This window comes from Eimeria tenella, genomic scaffold (genome assembly GCF_000499545.2).
Source record: "Eimeria tenella Houghton genomic scaffold, Eth_scaff26, whole genome shotgun sequence".
Lineage (NCBI taxonomy): Eukaryota > Apicomplexa > Conoidasida > Eucoccidiorida > Eimeriidae > Eimeria > Eimeria tenella.
The window spans coordinates 231,727-249,905 of NW_013542471.1; the positions used below are offsets into that span (position 1 = coordinate 231,727).

General features: G+C 49.2%; 4 protein-coding genes across 4 annotated transcripts; 1 reads left to right on the forward strand and 3 right to left on the reverse strand.

Annotated features, from left to right (window-relative positions):
- Positions 1-2,724: 2,724 nt before the first annotated feature.
- ETH_00024480 (uncharacterized protein) lies at positions 2,725-4,232 on the reverse strand (the record flags this gene model as incomplete). Its single annotated transcript, XM_013375227.1, has 6 exons — positions 2,725-2,862; positions 3,059-3,138; positions 3,270-3,366; positions 3,495-3,594; positions 3,807-3,949; positions 4,086-4,232. The coding sequence occupies 6 exons, from the start codon at positions 4,230-4,232 to the stop codon at positions 2,725-2,727; spliced, it is 705 nt and encodes a 234-aa protein (XP_013230681.1).
- A 1,536-nt stretch (positions 4,233-5,768) lies between these two features.
- On the forward strand, positions 5,769-6,674 carry ETH_00024485 (uncharacterized protein; the record flags this gene model as incomplete). Its single annotated transcript, XM_013375228.1, has 2 exons — positions 5,769-6,189; positions 6,370-6,674. The coding sequence occupies 2 exons, from the start codon at positions 5,769-5,771 to the stop codon at positions 6,672-6,674; spliced, it is 726 nt and encodes a 241-aa protein (XP_013230682.1).
- Positions 6,675-7,696: 1,022 nt separating this feature from the next.
- On the reverse strand, positions 7,697-15,508 carry ETH_00024490 (NAD(+) ADP-ribosyltransferase, putative; the record flags this gene model as incomplete). The annotated part of the gene is made up of 29 exons (XM_013375229.1): positions 7,697-7,768; positions 7,907-7,975; positions 8,208-8,344; positions 8,438-8,576; positions 8,859-8,960; positions 9,163-9,348; positions 9,543-9,641; positions 9,802-9,885; positions 10,071-10,122; positions 10,240-10,295; positions 10,406-10,512; positions 10,653-10,723; positions 10,862-10,960; positions 11,082-11,160; positions 11,281-11,318; positions 11,479-11,587; positions 11,683-11,779; positions 11,977-12,147; positions 12,255-12,389; positions 12,780-12,924; positions 13,153-13,197; positions 13,364-13,465; positions 13,591-13,856; positions 13,983-14,144; positions 14,432-14,503; positions 14,647-14,710; positions 14,934-15,006; positions 15,125-15,272; positions 15,428-15,508. The coding sequence occupies 29 exons, from the start codon at positions 15,506-15,508 to the stop codon at positions 7,697-7,699; spliced, it is 3,060 nt and encodes a 1,019-aa protein (XP_013230683.1).
- Positions 15,509-16,785: 1,277 nt separating this feature from the next.
- On the reverse strand, positions 16,786-17,973 carry ETH_00024495 (ribosomal protein L27, putative; the record flags this gene model as incomplete). Its single annotated transcript, XM_013375230.1, has 3 exons — positions 16,786-16,978; positions 17,118-17,354; positions 17,963-17,973. The coding sequence occupies 3 exons, from the start codon at positions 17,971-17,973 to the stop codon at positions 16,786-16,788; spliced, it is 441 nt and encodes a 146-aa protein (XP_013230684.1).
- Between the last annotated feature and the right edge of the window lie 206 nt (positions 17,974-18,179).

Below are 18,179 nucleotides of genomic sequence, written 5' to 3' on the forward strand. Positions count from 1 at the left end.
AGTCGAGGATGTATTCCAGCTTTGGCCCAAGTCTCGGTAAAGTCTCGGTAATTGCTCTTGTCGAAGCGAGACCCAGGCTACTATGATTACCAGGCAAAACACAAATACCACAGCAACAGAACAGGCCCTGTTGAATGGCGGAAAAATGAGATAAAGAACCACCATCTGCTTGACTACCAGTTGGATACATAACTTGTTGTTCCTGAAGCAACAGCTACACGAAAGCGTGGAGATATGGAGTAGCGCTGCACAGGAAACTTACGGTATTCATACCCTAATGCTTCTGGAAACAAAAAAAAAGCATGCAAAGATTCCGTGATATCACGGAAGCATCATGTGCTGCAGAGTACTGACCGGCGTACTAGGGAGCATTCAATCAGCAACACATCGATCAGGCTTCATACATGTGCCTTGTCGCAGTTGCTGGAATAAACGGTGCAGATTCGGTCGAGATGTGGCACGTTGCCACACTCCCAAAAAAGACTGTCCCATTTAGGCAGTGTACCAGCGCGGTGTTAAAGCAGAGGCAAACCCGTCGTACTCTGCTAGTGTATATTTGTGTTGCTGCACGATGGTGTTTACTGGAAGTAAAATAAATGCAAGTACCTTGTCTGCAAAAGAGCAGCAGATGTCTGGACTTCAAAAGGCTTGCCACGTCTTGCAGGCAAAGCTCCCCTAGAAAAAGTAAAGAGGCGTGCATATTCGTGTGGACGAAGCGTTTTACGTGGTCATGTAGGGCTTGCGATGTGACAAAATGTTAGCTTCTTGGCAGCAAGCTCCTACGATGAAAGTGCCAGTGGCGGCACCCTTACGCCAAGAAACGCCCACCTCAGAATTTCCGATCAGCTCATGTAGTGCTCATTTGCTTTGGCCACAACACTGAAATTCTTGGCCAATCGAAAGGCTTGAGTCTGTGCCCAGAAATGAGTGCTTGGCAGCACTTCACTTTTTGCATTGATCCTTTTAAACGTCATCCCTTTAGTGCAGCACGTGGTAGAAAGACGGCGACAACTCCCTGCATCCATGGTTTCATTATGTGTACTACTCGACGTATGCTTTAGAGTAGTCTTCTAGTTGTGATGGTGCAACACTAGGGGCGTCAGGTACTAAAACAGATTAGTGCTCCGCTGATAGGCTCGCGCGTAGCCTTCGTGGGAGCCACTGGCATAGCTTCTAACCTGAAGCTAATCCACGCGCCACTAATTTGCGTATCCTCTATTTCTGGAGGAAGAGTGAGGCCTTGTGCCATTTGGCTGTTCAGAACGGTTCTTGGCGGCAGTTCCGGGCTTTGCCGACACAGCAACTGGAAGAGGGCCTTCCTTTGACTGCATTACCCGCACAAAACTCGTAGCATTCACTCTCTCTAGAAGTCCACAATGCTGCAATCCGGGAGCTAAGCAAATTCACCACTAGACGGCTCACATGTTTCGAAGATGTGACGGAGGCGCTGAACTTTGACTTTGCTCCACGGCGGCAACAGAAGATGCACAAGCCAACCGCGGCTACGACGACGACTAAGATCGCCAATGCAGCTACAATAACTAAACGTAGGCAGAGAACACACAACCGCTGATATTTAAAATTCCCGCCAAACATCCAGCAAAACAACGACTGTTGTTAAACTTGTTTTCGTGAGTGGCTAGTGAAAAAGCGCAGTGTGCCAGATCGAAACGCCGAGGCGGAAGCAGGAGGACGACAACAGCTTTTCACATGGCTACACAAAACTACATAGTGAGTAGAGAGTAAGCTGCTGAGAATCCCGATGGCCCTTCACCTTATGTGATCGTACTTAATACTGGAGGAATCTTAGATGCCGGTGCCGAGTCGCCTGAATCATCTTCGAAGACAAGGGAAGCTGCTGAGAAAAAAACCACCAACTTGTCGCACTTCGTTGAGTTGTGAAGCAGTTGCATTGCATTCCCCGCTACGTTAATGTACTGAGCAAGCGGGGAACCAACCGAACTTCTTGTATCTGCTATATGACAACCTCGGAGGCATCAAGAGCATTTCTAAAGCATTCACCTTTTGGAGGTTCTTGTGTGCGCACATCTGGATCTACCATTACACGGCGTACGACGGTTCTGGGGGTGGAAGTAGTGGTACTCGTGGTCAAGGCGGGAAGCAGCAGAGGCCTGCCTGCTCAAATGACACCGGGAGGCAGATTTGACCTCGCTGGCCCCATATAAACACATACAGACCATCAAGATACAACAACAAGTATTTTTGAATATTTCAAACAGTATAAGAGCCGTTCCTCAGCATTCTCAAGAACCGTCACCTTAGAAAGACAGGCGCGGCAGTGAGCCCCGCAGCCGTAATATTGAATTCCTCTACAGATTATGGACCCCACAGCTTTTCTGCAAGGGCCAAACACGTAGGAACGTGCCTGTTTCGGGGATGCGAATGGACCAAAAATCCAGAGCTATCCCTGGAAGCATTTGGCTGACTTTGCCACTCTCTACCGCCGGCAGCCACCTGTTTAAGTGCTCAGCATGCTCTTGCTTATCTGGAGTGGCAGGCCTGCAGGAAAGCAACGACAACATGCGATATAAGCTAGTAGAAGAGGATCTGTTGATAGTTGTAGCTCACTGTTTATAGGCGGAGGCATGTAAAAATGCACGCATGCATAATGTATAGATTACTACAATCACCGTTTAGCAAGGCGTACTGGCATCTCCATGAAGTAACAGAGAAGCTCAAATGGTCTGCTTTGCAAGTGCTGTATTACGTCAGTTGAATTATTGTTCCATCAGATGCTGTGGAAAGCTTGGCCACCTGGAGAGCCCTCGGATTTTGAACTTGAAAAATTGACGCGACTGTATTACGTAGCTTCAACAGCCGGTCTTCAAATTCCGATGAGCTCTGCACCATTGCCAACCCAGCAAGAAACAAATCAAGTATCTTACAGCGGTAAGTGCTTCTCCTGTGCAGCATATGCAGAGAGTTGGGCTCCCGCCATTCAGGCGTGCCATAATAAAAGAGACAACACCGACAGTGTGGCTGCAGAATGGTTTGACATGTCTTTCCATTCAAAGTATGCTTTCTGCAAGACTCTCACATCCTTCAGCGATTTCATCCACTCAAAATCACGAAGTTTCAGCCAGAGCTCTGCGTCATGCCTCCAGTCCGCATCAACTCCTGAGCGCACAAACCAAAGATCTGAGATCTATCTGAACCGCCGAACGCTAGGTAGTATTCACCGAACAACAGGGTAGGCAGGTCAAGCGATTTATGGTATGTAACTGGACAAATTAAGGGAATTTACTAACCTGGCCTCTGCCACGCTACCATTAAGTCCCTCAACGAGCTCGAGGGTATCCCGTCAACCACTCCTACCAGACCAAATGAGAAAGGCTCGAGGAGAACCTGCATCGCACAACACATAAATGCAAGTTGGGAGACCTGGGTCGCTCCTTTTTGCTAATATTGTGAGGCTGGCCAAAGACTGGCCGATGTAGAACAATTACGAAAACCTGCTTGTTTATGCTATGCACCTTCCTACTCCCAAAGCGCCACTCGCCGAACGCGTCCCTAGACTGCTTGAACATTTCCCTCATGTGTCCCAATAGATCGTAAGAGGGGATTCCGCGGATCCTGAAACATCGCACGCACGTTACTCAATAAACTGCCGTGTTTCTCCCTGCTCAGCCTTCTTCTGGCATTTCGTCCCCAGGAGATGAGCTGCAGCAACTTGACCCATTGTTTACAGCCTTATTCGTTGTTTTGAAAGCTTCAATTAGCCCTCTCCCGCGTAAGAATGATGAATTGCACTTTCTGGTTGGTCCCATCGTGTCAGAGTCACCCACGTGAAGGTCCACACTGCGCATGTAGTTGCCTCCCGCTCATCTGGCCTCAACTGCAAGGGAACAACCCTGCTTGGCTCAACTCCGAAGGCCGCTGCCACGCGGTCAATCGCTTCTCGAAGAAGAGTTTGCGCCTCATAGTAGTGCTGAAGACGATGCCCCACACAGCAGCTGTGAACAGCCCAGTGCACATACGAGCTCAGAATCTTGCGTCACTCAGCTTTGCTGCAGCAGTGGATAGGAAACAAGTAATCTTCGTGACGGCTAGTTTGCACGTCTCACAACTGCAATGTCGGTCAGTGAAACATTGAGCATTTTGACTCCCAACGCGGAATCCACGCCCTCCAACCTCCTGGGCTCAGATCTGGGGGCCAGCAGTCCATGCTGGTGGCCGTTCAACACGCTGTCATAATTCCTGGAGCCCTGCATTTTCGTTACTTCTTGCCATAGAATTGCATCGGCTTGCAGGCAGTGTCCATAAGCCTACGATGCTGTAGTGCCATTGAGGTTTTAACCTCAAAAGGCACTGTTGAGAGGATGATTACTTCTTTTCAGCGCAATAAAACTATAAAACCGCCGTCTCCTCGCGCTGCTCTGCTACAACCCAGAGCCCTTGTGGAATCAAGGATGAAGAGACACCTTTGAGACACTCACTAGTGGCGTTGAAAACCTGCCGCTCGATCCCCTAACTTTATTCTAACTTGAAAAGAATCGCTAGCCGATTCTTACGAGGCCTCAACTGGTCCCAAAGTTCAGGGATAAAGACGAGCCGCCGGCGAGACGCAGCCGAGACGTGACCCTGCATGAACTGCAGCCGTGGTTCCCACACACTAAAGTAAACTGTAGGTATACGTGTAAAAACGTATAAAGGCAAAACCAGATTAATGAAGGAAATTTTAGTTTCATTACCCTCTACGGCAGGTGCTTCGCGCGAGCTACGGCATGCGACCGCTCGCATCAAACGCTGCATTGCCGCCGCACAGATGGAGCATATGACTTCTCAGCGTGTTTTCTATTGAAAAAAACATGCACAATAAAGATATGTGACATGCAAAATGATATATACCAACACATCGCGTTCTCCAGCCATGGACATGAACTATCCTTCGTGGACGTGAGGTGTAGAAAAAAGGAGGAAGTGTGGTGACGAATGATCAGAAAGCTGCCGCCGTTTGTCATTCCTAAAATTTTCATCTCATTGGTTACGAAACTAATAGAGACTGAAGAAACATCATTGGGTACGAAACGAATCGAAACTGAAGAAGCTGGAGAGTGAGATGGTGTGGAAGTCCATCCAGAGTCTCAGGCGTGCAGTCACACTCGCACAGCAGCGAGTACCCTACGGGCATCGAAACACAAAAAAATGGTTGGAATGCTCAAAAGTCAAAACTGGCTTATTGTATTGTTGCTTACGCTTATTGAAAAAGTGAGCCATAGCCTTCCGGGAATGCATGCCAACGTCGATTGCTGACCAGCCAGGGCCGAGTAGCTGCGACCTGCCGCCCACTGCTGATTTATGCCCGGTTTTATGTTCCAGGAGGACGGGAACAGTGGATTTTTACAGAATGGCTTTGTAGACTTCATTGCTGCTTTATTTTCCTTCTGCGTGCGTTGTACTGTTCTGCTGAGGCTCAACTGGGCCAGCTGGGCCCCGACTCGACTTCCTTTATCTTAGTCCTCACGAGGCTGTACCTCCACTGACTGACTTTCTCCTTCTGTCTTCTCTCTGCAAAAGGGAAACTTCCTTAAATATTACGAAAAGACCTTGTTCCTAAGTTGTTGGACAACTGCTGCGAGCTGCTGCTGCCATTCCTTCGCGGTCTCACGCAATGAGGTCCACAAATATGCTCCCGTGTACACCACCGAATAGCACATAGGCTGAGACTACATGAAGAGTGGCTGCACACCACTAGTCCCAAGGCGGCACGGCACGCAGCTGCAGCAGCAATACTGCGTACCAGCACCATGGACTCGGGCTCACCCAGCTCGCCGCAGCCACCCCAGGGCTCGCCCCCTGCATCGCAGCCCACGGCCAACGAAGGAGCGACTGAGGAAGCACCAAAGAGAGCCAGCAGTATAAGAAAAAGTAACGATGGCGGGGTGGTCGAGCGACGTCCCCCAGAGCAAATTGTCGTGGGAGAGATACGACAGAATTTAGACGATCTGAAGTCCGCGATCCTCAGTTACTACAGCCGTCTGTATTCGCAGCCTGGCCGATCTATTGAGGAAAGGCTTGACAGGCTAGCAGCACCACCGTTTTCGAATACAGTCAAGATGGGACGCCTCCCGCCCGCCAATAAGGCCAGCAGTCGCCCAAAGAGGCAGTCAAGCTTCCCAGTTCCCCCACCCAATACGTGTTTTGACTTCCTTGCAGAGGATCAAAGAGGTTGGCTTCGTACTGCACTGCGAGATAGGCTTTGTACATTCAACTTGAAGTGCATGTAGCTCGCACTGAGACCAGCTGTTTGAGCTCGCACTCAAACTAGCTTTTCGAATACCTATTGAACCGCGCTGCCTTTCTTGTAGGCATTGTGAGCGAAGTTGTTTTTGCGAATTGTGTTGGCAGATGGTACAGCCACTCGCCAAACTGATTTACAGAGAGATCCCAACTTGCAAAAACGCTTCTACGGGATTTCGCAGCTTCCGGGGGATAAACCCAGTTCAGGGATGAAAGGTCATTCTAATCTTTTAGGCCGTCAGCTAGGCGAGGCTCGTGGTGGCCAGATTAACGAGCTGCTACAAGATCTGCGCTCCAAGTGCACAGCGGCCTCTGCAAGGCTGAACACTTTAGCGGACCAGCTCGAGCGAGAGGTCGAGGACCCGGACCTGCGTGAATGGGAGTACACGACTTACCCAGAGGTATGCTTGTGAGCAGTTGAAGCTTCACATCCTGCTGCTGTTGCCCCGAGTTCTTCGCTGCAAGTCCTGAGGGCGCATTTTCTTACCACTGGCCACTGCCTGCACGTTTTTCTCTCTGGAGTTGCTGGAGTCGTGGGTACCTTTTGTTGTATTGCCAAATGCACCAAGTAAACTTTTGTTGCAGGTTCGACGCCAGCCATACCTGGGACGTGATCCTGAGCTGCGACGGCACTTACTGGCTATATATAGGGACCTTTGTCACCAGTCGCACACAAACCAGTTACGAATCAATGCAATCAAGAGCAAACTCAGAGTTCTGAACCTTCATACCCAGTCAGATATGATCAAGCTGAAGTCGGACCCGCGCGTCGCATTTTGACAGGCATGCGCACATGGCGTAGCCTCGTTAGCGGTACAGCGTACAGCGGGCATACCTAGCAACTGGAGAGAATCCAACTGCACAGTCAGCTCTGCCTCGGCTGACGGCAAACCATGACACGCCAACACTTCAAAGCTCCAGTAGAGCGTCGACGTTTCTAGTCATCTTTTGTCGCTGCTCCGCCCCGTTCAACTTGCTTTTTTAAGTAGTGGTGGACAGTAGTGTCCGTTGAGCACCCAAAACTAGCTGAAAAAATATAGTTTGTGAACTTCGGCTCGCACAACTTGTCTGCGGAAGGCCTCACCAACGCGACTGGCACCGCTGTAGAGTAGGATGTGTTGCAGGCACAATTGAGTGGAGAGAAGCTCCACGAGTAATACAGCATCTGGGATGGGGTAGACTAGAAAACTTGTGCTTTGATGCTTGGAGGCATTTCTTGTTTATTGGGGGGTCGGCTGCAGCGTGCCTTTACGCAAGGAACTCGCCAAGGCTAAAATAGCGCGGTTCAACATGCGGACTGCGGTGGGGGTTCGGCGTTCGTCGATTTTGAAAAGGTTTTGAATTGAACTACTGTAACTTGGCAGTTACAATAAATGAGAGATATACACGGGTGTTGCAGACAACAGTGCTACACAGCTATTTGCGAGGACAGACGTCAAGGAGAATCAAGGTCAAAAGATGCGAATTCGAATTCGACATGAATCAGGTAGCGGATCTTGACTTGGCGCTGCAGCATTCCCGCAATACACGCCCGCAAACAGCAAGTACGACGGTAAGACCCTCATTTTATAATATCACGGGAAGCAACGTACTTGGTGTCAAGTACCAAGGGACGGACGGGCGGCTGAACGGTGCCACCACTCACCGGATCGTAAACAATATATTCATTGTACATCAGCGCCGCCTCAGGTTTTCCGGGTATCTCTTCCCTCAGCTGAATAACTCGCAGTCATAGATGCTAGAGCAGTTACAAACTAGCTATAGGCGAGGGAAAAACGCTGTGCAGTGGATATGCAGCGTTTGGAGACGTCACCGTAAGTGGCTCGCGCATGCAGGCTTCTGTTTTGCTATCCTTCACGCGGCGGAAGTCAACAAAAATTGTCAGGCCCAGTTGCAACCGAGGTGCGCTTCGCACAGTCAAAAATTTTCTAGCATTTGTAGCTCACCTTATCTATAGTTTTTGAATTATTCCAGCTCTTTCCCCCGCAAACGCGCACAGGTTTCTCATCCACTACCGAAGGAATCTCGAAATCAGATTTGGGATTCGGGCACATGCGGCCAATGCCTTGTGCGCTGTCTTGTCCTGCAATGCCAAACAACCAACGCCGACAGCGCGGCTGCGTACAGCAGCAACTGAAAAACAAAGAAAGCGCCAGCTAGTTAGTGGAATGCTCACCATCCTTCTTGCATTTTTTTGCCGCCTCGTAGTCTGCCTGGAGGAATCGGCGCTGCTTTCCCAGAGCAACCTCACAAAGAACGAGGAGGCCATGTGGTTGAGCCGAAGATGCGTAACAGTACTGCGATGACTTGCTGACCTGCATCACAGTGGTGGGAGCAAAGCCGAAGTGCTGCGCCGTTGGATTTCTCACTTTGCCACCGAGAGTACTCAAGCGAGCCGATGAACTCGGCCAAGCAAACTGCCTTCTACGAAAATTTAGTCGTGGCCGAAAATAAGTACATTTGCCTTTCTTTGTCTGTTTACGCCTGCTTTTGCATATCTTTACTGATTAGTCTTTCTTCTGCCCAGCACTCACACGGTGACAAAATGCTGCATCTTAACTCCACTGAGTAGGACAGACCATTTGTCGGTGTCTCACCATGTCTGCAAAGTAGATTCCCTTGTCAAACATGTATCCAGATGACGGCGCCTCCGGGGGAGCAATTTGAAGACCTTTTGCAAGAATACTTGGCCAGTTCGTCTGAAAGGTTTCAAGCCCAAGACAGGTTGCTGGTGCATGCAGCCCGTAACGTCTCATGACAGTATCGGACCTTGTCAGACCAAGTAACCAGGATGTTTTGGACTCCAGGAGCAAACTATTCCTTTGTACTTTTGCTAATAAGCACGCTAGTATGATGCACGCGCGAGTACCACCTGCAGTGTCGCGGAGATCCGTCGCTTACCAACCGAGAGCCGTGCCATAAAAGCATGCGATTATCCATTTCTTTGTTAAAACGTTCCGCTTCTCCTTGGCGATCACACTTGAAAACACTCTTTACCTTAAGCTTCCACGTGTTATGGGTCGGCGCATGCGTGTTCGAGATGAGGCGTTCCACTAACTTTCTCTCCTCGTCGGATTCAGTTACTGGCTGAAGCAGTACATCAGCGCAAGCTAATGAGCGCCAAATGCACTTCGCGAACGCGCTTGTTTACTCTTTAATTGCGCGCCAGAAATACTGAAAACGGCTTTCATGCATCAACTTTGCGTGATGCGGTTTCCGGCTCCCATAAGGCAAAATAACGAATCCTTGGCAGTAGTCTAACCCAAAAAACAGTCAGGTACCTCGAGCTTGCAGCGCAGCTGTTCATACTGGGCATCTAGTGGGTGTTTGTCTTTGGCGTTCAGCAATGCATCAGTCAATAAAGATTGCGCAACCGATACCTAAGGAACAATACAGCAGTCAAGCTAATAGCATTATCGGCATCTCACAGCAAACCTTGCACCGAAGGAAATTTGAGTGTGGAAATAATTTAAAAGCTTTGCTTTTTCTTGCTTAGTGCAGCCTGAAGCTTTGCGTGTTGCATCTGTGCCTGTGCCACACCTCTAAGAGCTGCTCCATCATCTCAATCTTAGCCCTCAACTTCGCAAATGAGTCGAGCACCGGAGGCTTTTCGGAGACGGCAAACTGCAGGACATTTGAACATAATTGCAAGGGCGACCCATAGCTGAAGAGTAGAACGGTGGGTTCCTGTAGCTCTCGCAGCTCTAAGGACGGTAACATGACGAATGCAGCTTCACGCATTATGCAGTGCAGCACCACCATGATGTCACTCCCTCCCCACGGTGCTACTATGCATAGCTAGAACTTACGATATGTGGTATTTTGATGTAAAACCGGTTCGTAGCATCAGCGAGCCGAGTCCTGGTTGCAGGGAATAGGAAACCTCATTCTTTTTATCCATATATTCTCGTTCAAGAATCTCAGATTGCGCTGAACTTCATTGTTCACTTGGCAAAGACAACAAGCCAGTCAGCTCACTGGTGTTTTAGGGTGTTTGTCTGCGCTGGATCCTCGCGAAGGAGGTTTTGGATTTCCTGTGCGCAGATAGCAAAGACGCCGCACAAATTTTGCTCGCGTAAAAGCAGTTCCCCCCAAATGCGCTGCGACATAAAACCTTCACTGGATTAAAGCCTGTGTACATTACCTGGAGCACGGCATATCCTTCTTGCAGCTGCCGTTTTGAAATAGAATCAATTGGAAGCTTTTTAAGGTTTAGGTGCTGCTCAGAAAGTAACTTCTCCGTCAATTTTCCTGTAGGGCCACACGACCGAAACTGTGTGTCCCAGAAGACTGATGATGCTGCACTACCAAGATGAATACTACGGAACAGCCATGCAACGTGGACTTCTTCAAGCAATGGCCCCGCAACCAATTCATTATGCGGGACTTACGATCGAAAATCAATTCAACGATGGCCTTGACTGCTGGAGGTAGAGTGCATTCATCTACAGTACTGCTGGCGCTGCACCAGATACACAGGAGACACACGTTGAGCGAACTTTTATATGTTTGTCTTCTCCTTTAGTAGTGCGCGGAGGTGATGCACCAGCCTAAGCGCGCTGGCAGAGAGAGTGCACAGCCCTCCTGTGTGTTTATATACCTGGCAGCTTCAAGCTTGGGCCGCTTTAAAGGTGGTTCCTTGGCTTTCTTTTCTTTCTCATCACCCATTTGATAGCCTGCTAGCTCCACGAAACCGTACCTGCGAAAGCATTACGGATTGCTAAGCAGTTTACATGCCTCAGTGCCTGAGGCTTGACATGGAAACAAGCTGTGAATTTTCCTATAAAACAACGCTGATTGTGTGGAAGAACAAAAAGTACCTGCCAGGTTGCTGGACAAAGCTGAAACGATCATTCCAGTGGGTGCCTGTCAACCCCAGGAACTTTGCCTCGAATGCCTCTGCGAGCGGTGGTAGGGAACAAACAAACTCAACGCCTTCTATCGTTGCCAGCCACCAAGGCAACATATGAATTTTCCCCTGGGGAATGCGGTAGGAAATGTGCTAAGGTACTGGCTTACCCACTGCACCACCCACGTCTTGCCCAAATGATTGTTGTCTGAAGCCCAAATTTAAGTCACATCAATGGTGCAGCTGTAAATTAACCAAGAGTGTAAATTCCAATACCTGCAACATCTCTAGGGCTGGTGCGCAAGTAAATTTGAATATGAAGGCTAGATGGACTGTGCTCTGAACAAGTTTTACACTTCTATGCTTACTTATAGTCGTTAGTTAATTTATCGTCCGCCCCTAGGCGACCCCACTTCGTGAAGAAATGAAATGTCTTGTTAGTTTGGACTATCTGCATGGAATAGTACTTATTGATCCCTGAACCGTTCAGAAAGGAGAAGAAACGACTTTCCTCTCGTCAAGTAGTACGTATAATGAGGTAAGACAAGCACCAACAGCGGGTGGTGGCTGACCAGTGCTAATATCAGTATACTGCGTGGTGCAGTTGAAAGCATTTCCATAACTGTCCACGTAAATTCGACCTCTTTTGTTACTAAACAAAGGATCCACCTACCACATCCAGTTCACATGGACAGTTCAAAAAGGAGCCATCAAAACCAGCACTACAGACAACATTTAAACAGCAGGCATTACCAGCTTATAGTGTCTGGATGTCCTGCATGGAGCAACTAACGGCTCAACGATTTTTTTTCGACTTATGGGCCTTATGCAAAACTGCCGGGAAATCAGGCTCAAACTGGCAGTACCTGCAAGAGAGGAGAATTCTTCGCGATCGGCGGCCGCTGCGTTTGAGGCTTATCTTTGGCTTGTGACTCGCTGAGCTGCTTGAGAGATTCCGCCGCATCTGGCAATTCTTGTGTTAGCTTGCCCTCGACAAGATAATACTGCGCGTACTTTTTCTTTCGGAGCAGTAGACCCTAGATGCAAACACTCGTAGAGTCGAACCATGACCCCACCTTAACAGCCGCAAATCTAGTGCGCATTGGCATGCACAAAGGCAGCTCAGTGCAGTGGCAGAACTAACCGTTGGCCGAGGGTCTGGGCCGTCCTTTGACTCCTTCCATTTGCGGCACGTTGCCAGCTTCGACTTCGGCTCCGAATTTTCCCGCTTAAGTAGGGCGCTTATGAAATCACTCTGCGCCACAGAAGTGATTGACAGCTGCATGTAGATGGACAAAGTAGATATTTTTGCGATTCTTGATATACCCTGTTGGTGCGATGGCTGTAGTGGGCATTTTAGTGGTGTATGACACCTCAAAAGGGGCATACACGGCTTCTGTTTTAGCGTTGACAATTCACACATTATATTCCCGTGAAGAATATGGGCCAAGATGCGACGTCAACGTGTGGGGACTAAATATCCACCAAGGTATTTCTACACTTGCGTTATGGCACAAGAGTGGATCTGCCCCACACCCATTAGAGACGTCCCACCAATGGGACACGACAATGTTTCCACGACACGAAAATACGTATCCCAATAAAATAGTATTAGCAATATGCTCAAAGAAAACTCCGGACTAACAGAAGGAAAATTCAAGCAACTCACATGCACAATGGGTACACCAGCAGCTTTTGCATCGCGATATTTCTTCGTAAACTCGTGGCTGTCGCCGTCCCCAACAAGCAGAAACGTTGTGCGACCTTCGAGCTGTTCACTGGCAAAACACAGCTGACCACAGAAGAGGACTCGTCTGAAGTGCGAAAGCGGTGCAGCAACTTGTTTAAGCACTGAGTCGAACAAGTCATGGTGCTCAAGCATTGTAGAGCATGCCGTGAATCATTGTTTGCGTGCGCTCGAGCTCCGAAGAACATCCCCAAACCCCCAAAATCCCACAACACCAAAATCGCGACCCCGAAGCCTTGAAGTCCACTGAGCAGCAAAATAAAAGGAGCTCGAGGCGAAGTGGAGGTGCACCTACGTGTACTCTCCGGCATGTTTCTCGATCAAAAGTTGCAGTTCCACTCTGCAAAAGGGACCGGGAAGATAGCGGAATATAAAAATAGGCGAAAACTGTCACTGACTCAACAACACTGGAGCGGTGAAATCGTATTTAAGTTTAAGCTGAACTTCTAAGGAGCCAAATTGGCGGTCACTACTTGTGCCTATACAAATTTTCAGTGCATTCTCACTTGGGAGGGTCTGTGGCTCCGACTGAGGTGAAACTCAGCCCCACCAATTCCTTGCCAAGAGGAATTGCTTCTGGCTCGCTTGATTCCTTCTCAACCGTTGAACTGCATGCGAAATGAGCCCGCATTGAAGTACTGACAGACATCATCAGCGCAGCTCGACATCAATGATCAACGGAGAAAAGCAGCTTCGTAAGGTGTGTACTGCCCGTCCTAGGAGGGTTGTTCACTGGGGAGTTTTCAGGTCTTCCAGTGCCTTATTAAGTCCTACGGCTTGGGGGAAGGCGCGTCTGCGGCAGACCCAGAAACCGTAGGCGGAAAGAAGCAGGAGATTTATCGCTCTCTTGCAAAGTCTTCGCTGTGCGAACTGTCTACAGCCTTTAATTGCGGGGAGGTAGCGCCTAGACTCACCTAGTGGATTGCCTAGTTCCATGCAGCCTTCGACACCTTTTGGACACTTCCACTTCTTAAACACTGGGATTCGCTTTGCTTCGTCCTGATGGCCAAGCAGGTACACTACTCGTAGATGAGAGTTCGGAGGTTGTGAGTAAGCCTTCTATTCCTATGAGGACGCTCCCAATAAGCAACAATTGAACTCAAGGGACGTGCATAGCAGACGTACTGGCAACACGAATATCTCTGTCCGCTTAAGGTCATCGACAGAAACGCCCGTGGCAGAGTTGTCAATGGCTTCATTCGGCCTCAGGATATCCGACAAAATGAACGAGAAGACACATTTGGTGCTCGCCGATACGTAGCCGTTGCAGCGAATTTCGCCCCCATACTGCGGTAAACGAGCAGTCGTTCTTGTTTGCGTGAATTTCGCTTCAGGTGCTCACAACATACGATAAGTCTTGCAAATCTTGCGCAGTTGCTTACTTGAACCAATGAAGGGTTTCCACAGATCGGGCAAGGGGGGAGCTTCCCAAAAATAAATCCATCAGCTACGATATGCGCAGCCTCGCCAACCTGGAGATGATTCACGCAACAGACCTAACCCGCATGTTGCGCTTTGGGATACAACTATAGCGAGCTCTCCAGAAATGCGCACGCGTGAACGTCAGGACTCACCGAGATTTTTTTTTCGTTGTAGGGAATCCCATTTGCGTCGAGAATGGGGAGAAGCTGTTTTTTGGGAATTTCCTGTAGACACAAAAGGCAGCAGTTGAAAAGGTCTAGGTAACAACGCTGCTCTGCGGCTACTGGGAAACACGCAGCCAGTCGCGCCGCAGGAGCTCTATTTAAAAGTCTTGGAAGTAAGATCCAACTCAACCAAGAGTACTTACCATAAGCATTGACTTCAGACTCCAGATCGCATCGCTGCGTCTTTTTACGGCCTGCACAGCAGGACTGTAGGAGCCGTGAACAAACAGCAGCAGTCTTCCATATTGTGCACAAGTGCACGAGCACATGCACGTATGCTGTCTTTCATACTGTGCGCAAGTGCACGAGCACATGCATGTAAAATTGGTAGGCCATGATGTTCATCTATCAGCTCTTCTCAGTTGATAATGTGGAACGCCTAAATCAGAACAACTTTGAGCGGCAGTGAGCCGCTCGAAGAATGACTTACTGGCCTTCGTCGATTCTTGCATCAAAGCTCTTCGCAACTTTGAGAATGTCACTCCACCGCAAGGCCTGCCACACTGTTGCATCGCCAAGGCAAAAAAGAAACGGTCTGTGTCACTAGTGTGCATTAATAAACTTTTTCACGGTTCATCGGAGATTTTTGTGTCAGCGAGGTCCCTATTCTTATTCACCTACGTCGGATTTCCCCCAGATTCTCCGTGAACTTCTTTCCGCAGCGTAAATGGTACTTTTGTTCATCAAAACCATCGTGAAAACGGCTCCACACTTTCCTTAGGAAGCGCAGTGAGTCCAAGGCGATACGGCCATCACACGCCTGTCGAGGCTCACACACACCCATGCAGCACTAATTGGCGCCCTGGTTTCCTTCAAGTGTTGTAGTTGCTACGATGCAAAAGAAGGTGGAAAGACACCGTTAAGACTGGCGGGGCAAGCCCCAGTTTCGCAAAAAGATGACCGTGTACTTAGCTTGTTGCTCACCTTGCAGGTAGCCCGATCCGTCGGCGCGTAGTCGATGGCGTACGGGTTCGGGATAGGTGATTGACTTCCTTTTAGCGCCATGTTGGAGAAAATGAGTTCATGTACGCCCTACAAGGCTCACACTGAGATAGAGGGACTGTGTTGTGTAGGAGAGCTGACACCGAGAGGATCTGCTGCAAAGTTGCAGATCAGGCAACTGACCCGTCGATATTTGCGTCCTCTATAAGCCCATCATAACGGCAACCACGAAAAAGGTGCCCTTCTCTTAGAGGCTTAGTTGGATGACTCGATCAGCGAGTTTCGCTGTGGAGGGCGTGAACGCAGGGGGACCCCAGTTTGCAAACTCCGCAGGCTGCGCTCAAAATAATGCATAATATGTTAGTGGTGTTAATTTTTTCAATTGACGGAGCGTGCTGAGGTCGAATGACAACTCGAGTCGATGGCTGTTTCAGTGTCCGGGGTTGTCGGGGCACCAGACAGAATCACGCTTGCACTGCAACTAGCTCTTCAGCCAGAAATACCGCTATTTGCGGCATTATCCTACGTGCTCTGCATATTAAAATCTATTTCTAGTATTGTCATTGCGATGAATGGGCTGGGTAGGCCGTTCAATTGCCTGTCAAGTTCAAATTCCACTGGCGGAAGGCGAGTCTCGGGAAATGTGCATTTACTAGCCTACGTGCAGCGACAAGATGAAAACAAATTCACTTCCAATACAACGAGTTTTCTGCGAACTGGAGCACAGCTGGTCGGAAAAAAATGTTGCCATTTCCTTTGACGCCATGCCTGCCCACCGCGAACTTGCCTTTCAAGTAGTCCTCAGCGGTGGTGCCCGCCTGAAAATTTCAGTCTACAAGAAGGGCTACAGACGGCAGCTCGTGCCGTATTAAGTGCGTTACTGCTCGTAGCTCTGTCCATATTGTTGCATTCCCGCCCACCCACCAATGCACACAGAATCCCTCCAGTAATGCGTTAACTACGTTAACTGCTTACTTTACGTGACCTGACGAAGGCGATTTGTCCGTTTAAGACGAATTCTTAACACTGCTGCAGCTAGCAGTCTGTGGACAAAGTCGGATTCCACCGAGGTTTCGAAAAGCCTATCTCCTGCCTACACTACTGCGGCTGCGTCTGTTGTGCAGCGTACGATGCTTGCAACAACAAAACTTCCCCAAAAACCCCTTCAATCAAAGTTTATTCACGACTTCAGGGCTGAGCCTCTGCGCTTGTCGTGGCAGGAATACTACAACAGCCAACTGTGAGGCCAGCTGTTCAATCCGCGCCAGCACAAAACAAGCAGAGGCATTGCCAGCGCAATGCTCGCATCCTCCGCGATACTAACTGACGGGCAATTCCGCTTAGAATCGCAGCTTCTTGCGAAGGAAGAGAACGTCCTTCGAGACCTTTCCAGCCTTCTCGTTGACAGGATTCATAAACTTCTCGTAGAAAATGTTAGCCAGCGCCTTCTTTGCAGACTTACGCATGGCGCTATCTTCTAGGGAAGCTTCGGGCGCGAGGGCCTTCACGTCGAAATCGTTGCTTACAGTGTAGCTGAAATGGTCAGTACACGCGCGAATGGACACAGCTTCAACTAAAACTGACGCACCAATGCAGTAAAAATAGCAAAGTGTAGCGTTTAACATGACTATTTACACGATTATTTGCTGCTCACTCAGCAATGCATTCTCACCGAGTGGGCATAAGGTGACGAACGTTGACGTAGCGGATGAAGGCCTTGGGACGCATGCGCTTCTGCACCTTGGTGGTACTCATGCGCTTCGAAACGCGCAGAGGGGCCTTCTCAATGCCAGCAACCAAGCAATAGCAAAAGTGGCGCTCCTTCGTCCCCTCAGAGGTGCTCACCACCACACCCTTCTTTCCGGCCATGCGGCCGTTCAGGACCACCACCACGCGTCCAGGTTTGAGCCTGAAAAGCAAGAGCAACCATGCACGGGTAGGTGGACATCAATGTAAGACAACACAAGAAAACTACAAATACAATGCCATTGTCACTGCGCCGCATGTGCACACAAATGTTTGCATTTGCAATTCTTCTTAGAGATGATCGCTTAGCATACATTACAGAGAGCCCCCTTCTACAGATACTTCGCAACTACTTCAAACTTCAGACCAAAAAAATCGCAGTCCACTCAAAACTAGCGCCGTGTGAAAGATACCAACGCAAGGCAACAAACACAGCCCCGCTCCAGGGGGCCTTCGACCTCCCACTTGCGCCACCCACATAAAACGGAATAAGCTTGCAACCAACTCTACGGTGACATCGTCGTAATTTCCCTTTCATAACTGATTGAGAGACAGCCAGTCAACACAATAAGGAGACCCCACACTCTTCGAAGCGCACGGATCCTAAGTGGTAGCCGCTTATCCGTCGCCAGAATGAATAAAACACTAAATATTCCAGAAATGTGGTGATTTTCCTCCGAGAGATAGATTAGGGACACAGATATGAGCGCTCATTCCCCCCACAAGGGCGTGGTCGCTGGAGTGCTGCTGGAAGAGGGCTCGACGACTCACAGCTTGACCATTTTGTCGACTTTATTTGCAAATTTGGCAAGGTCTAAGCGCCTGGAAATCAATCCGAAAATCCCAGGTATCCTTGCTTTGGACGTTGTGGGCCCTGCTATGGTAGCATCGTTAAGCAGCAGCTGCAGTCCGCAAGGAAGCCGGTGCAACCCTCATCTTGCGACTTTGCGCAAGCCCCACAACCCCAGTGGCGAAGCTTTATAAAATT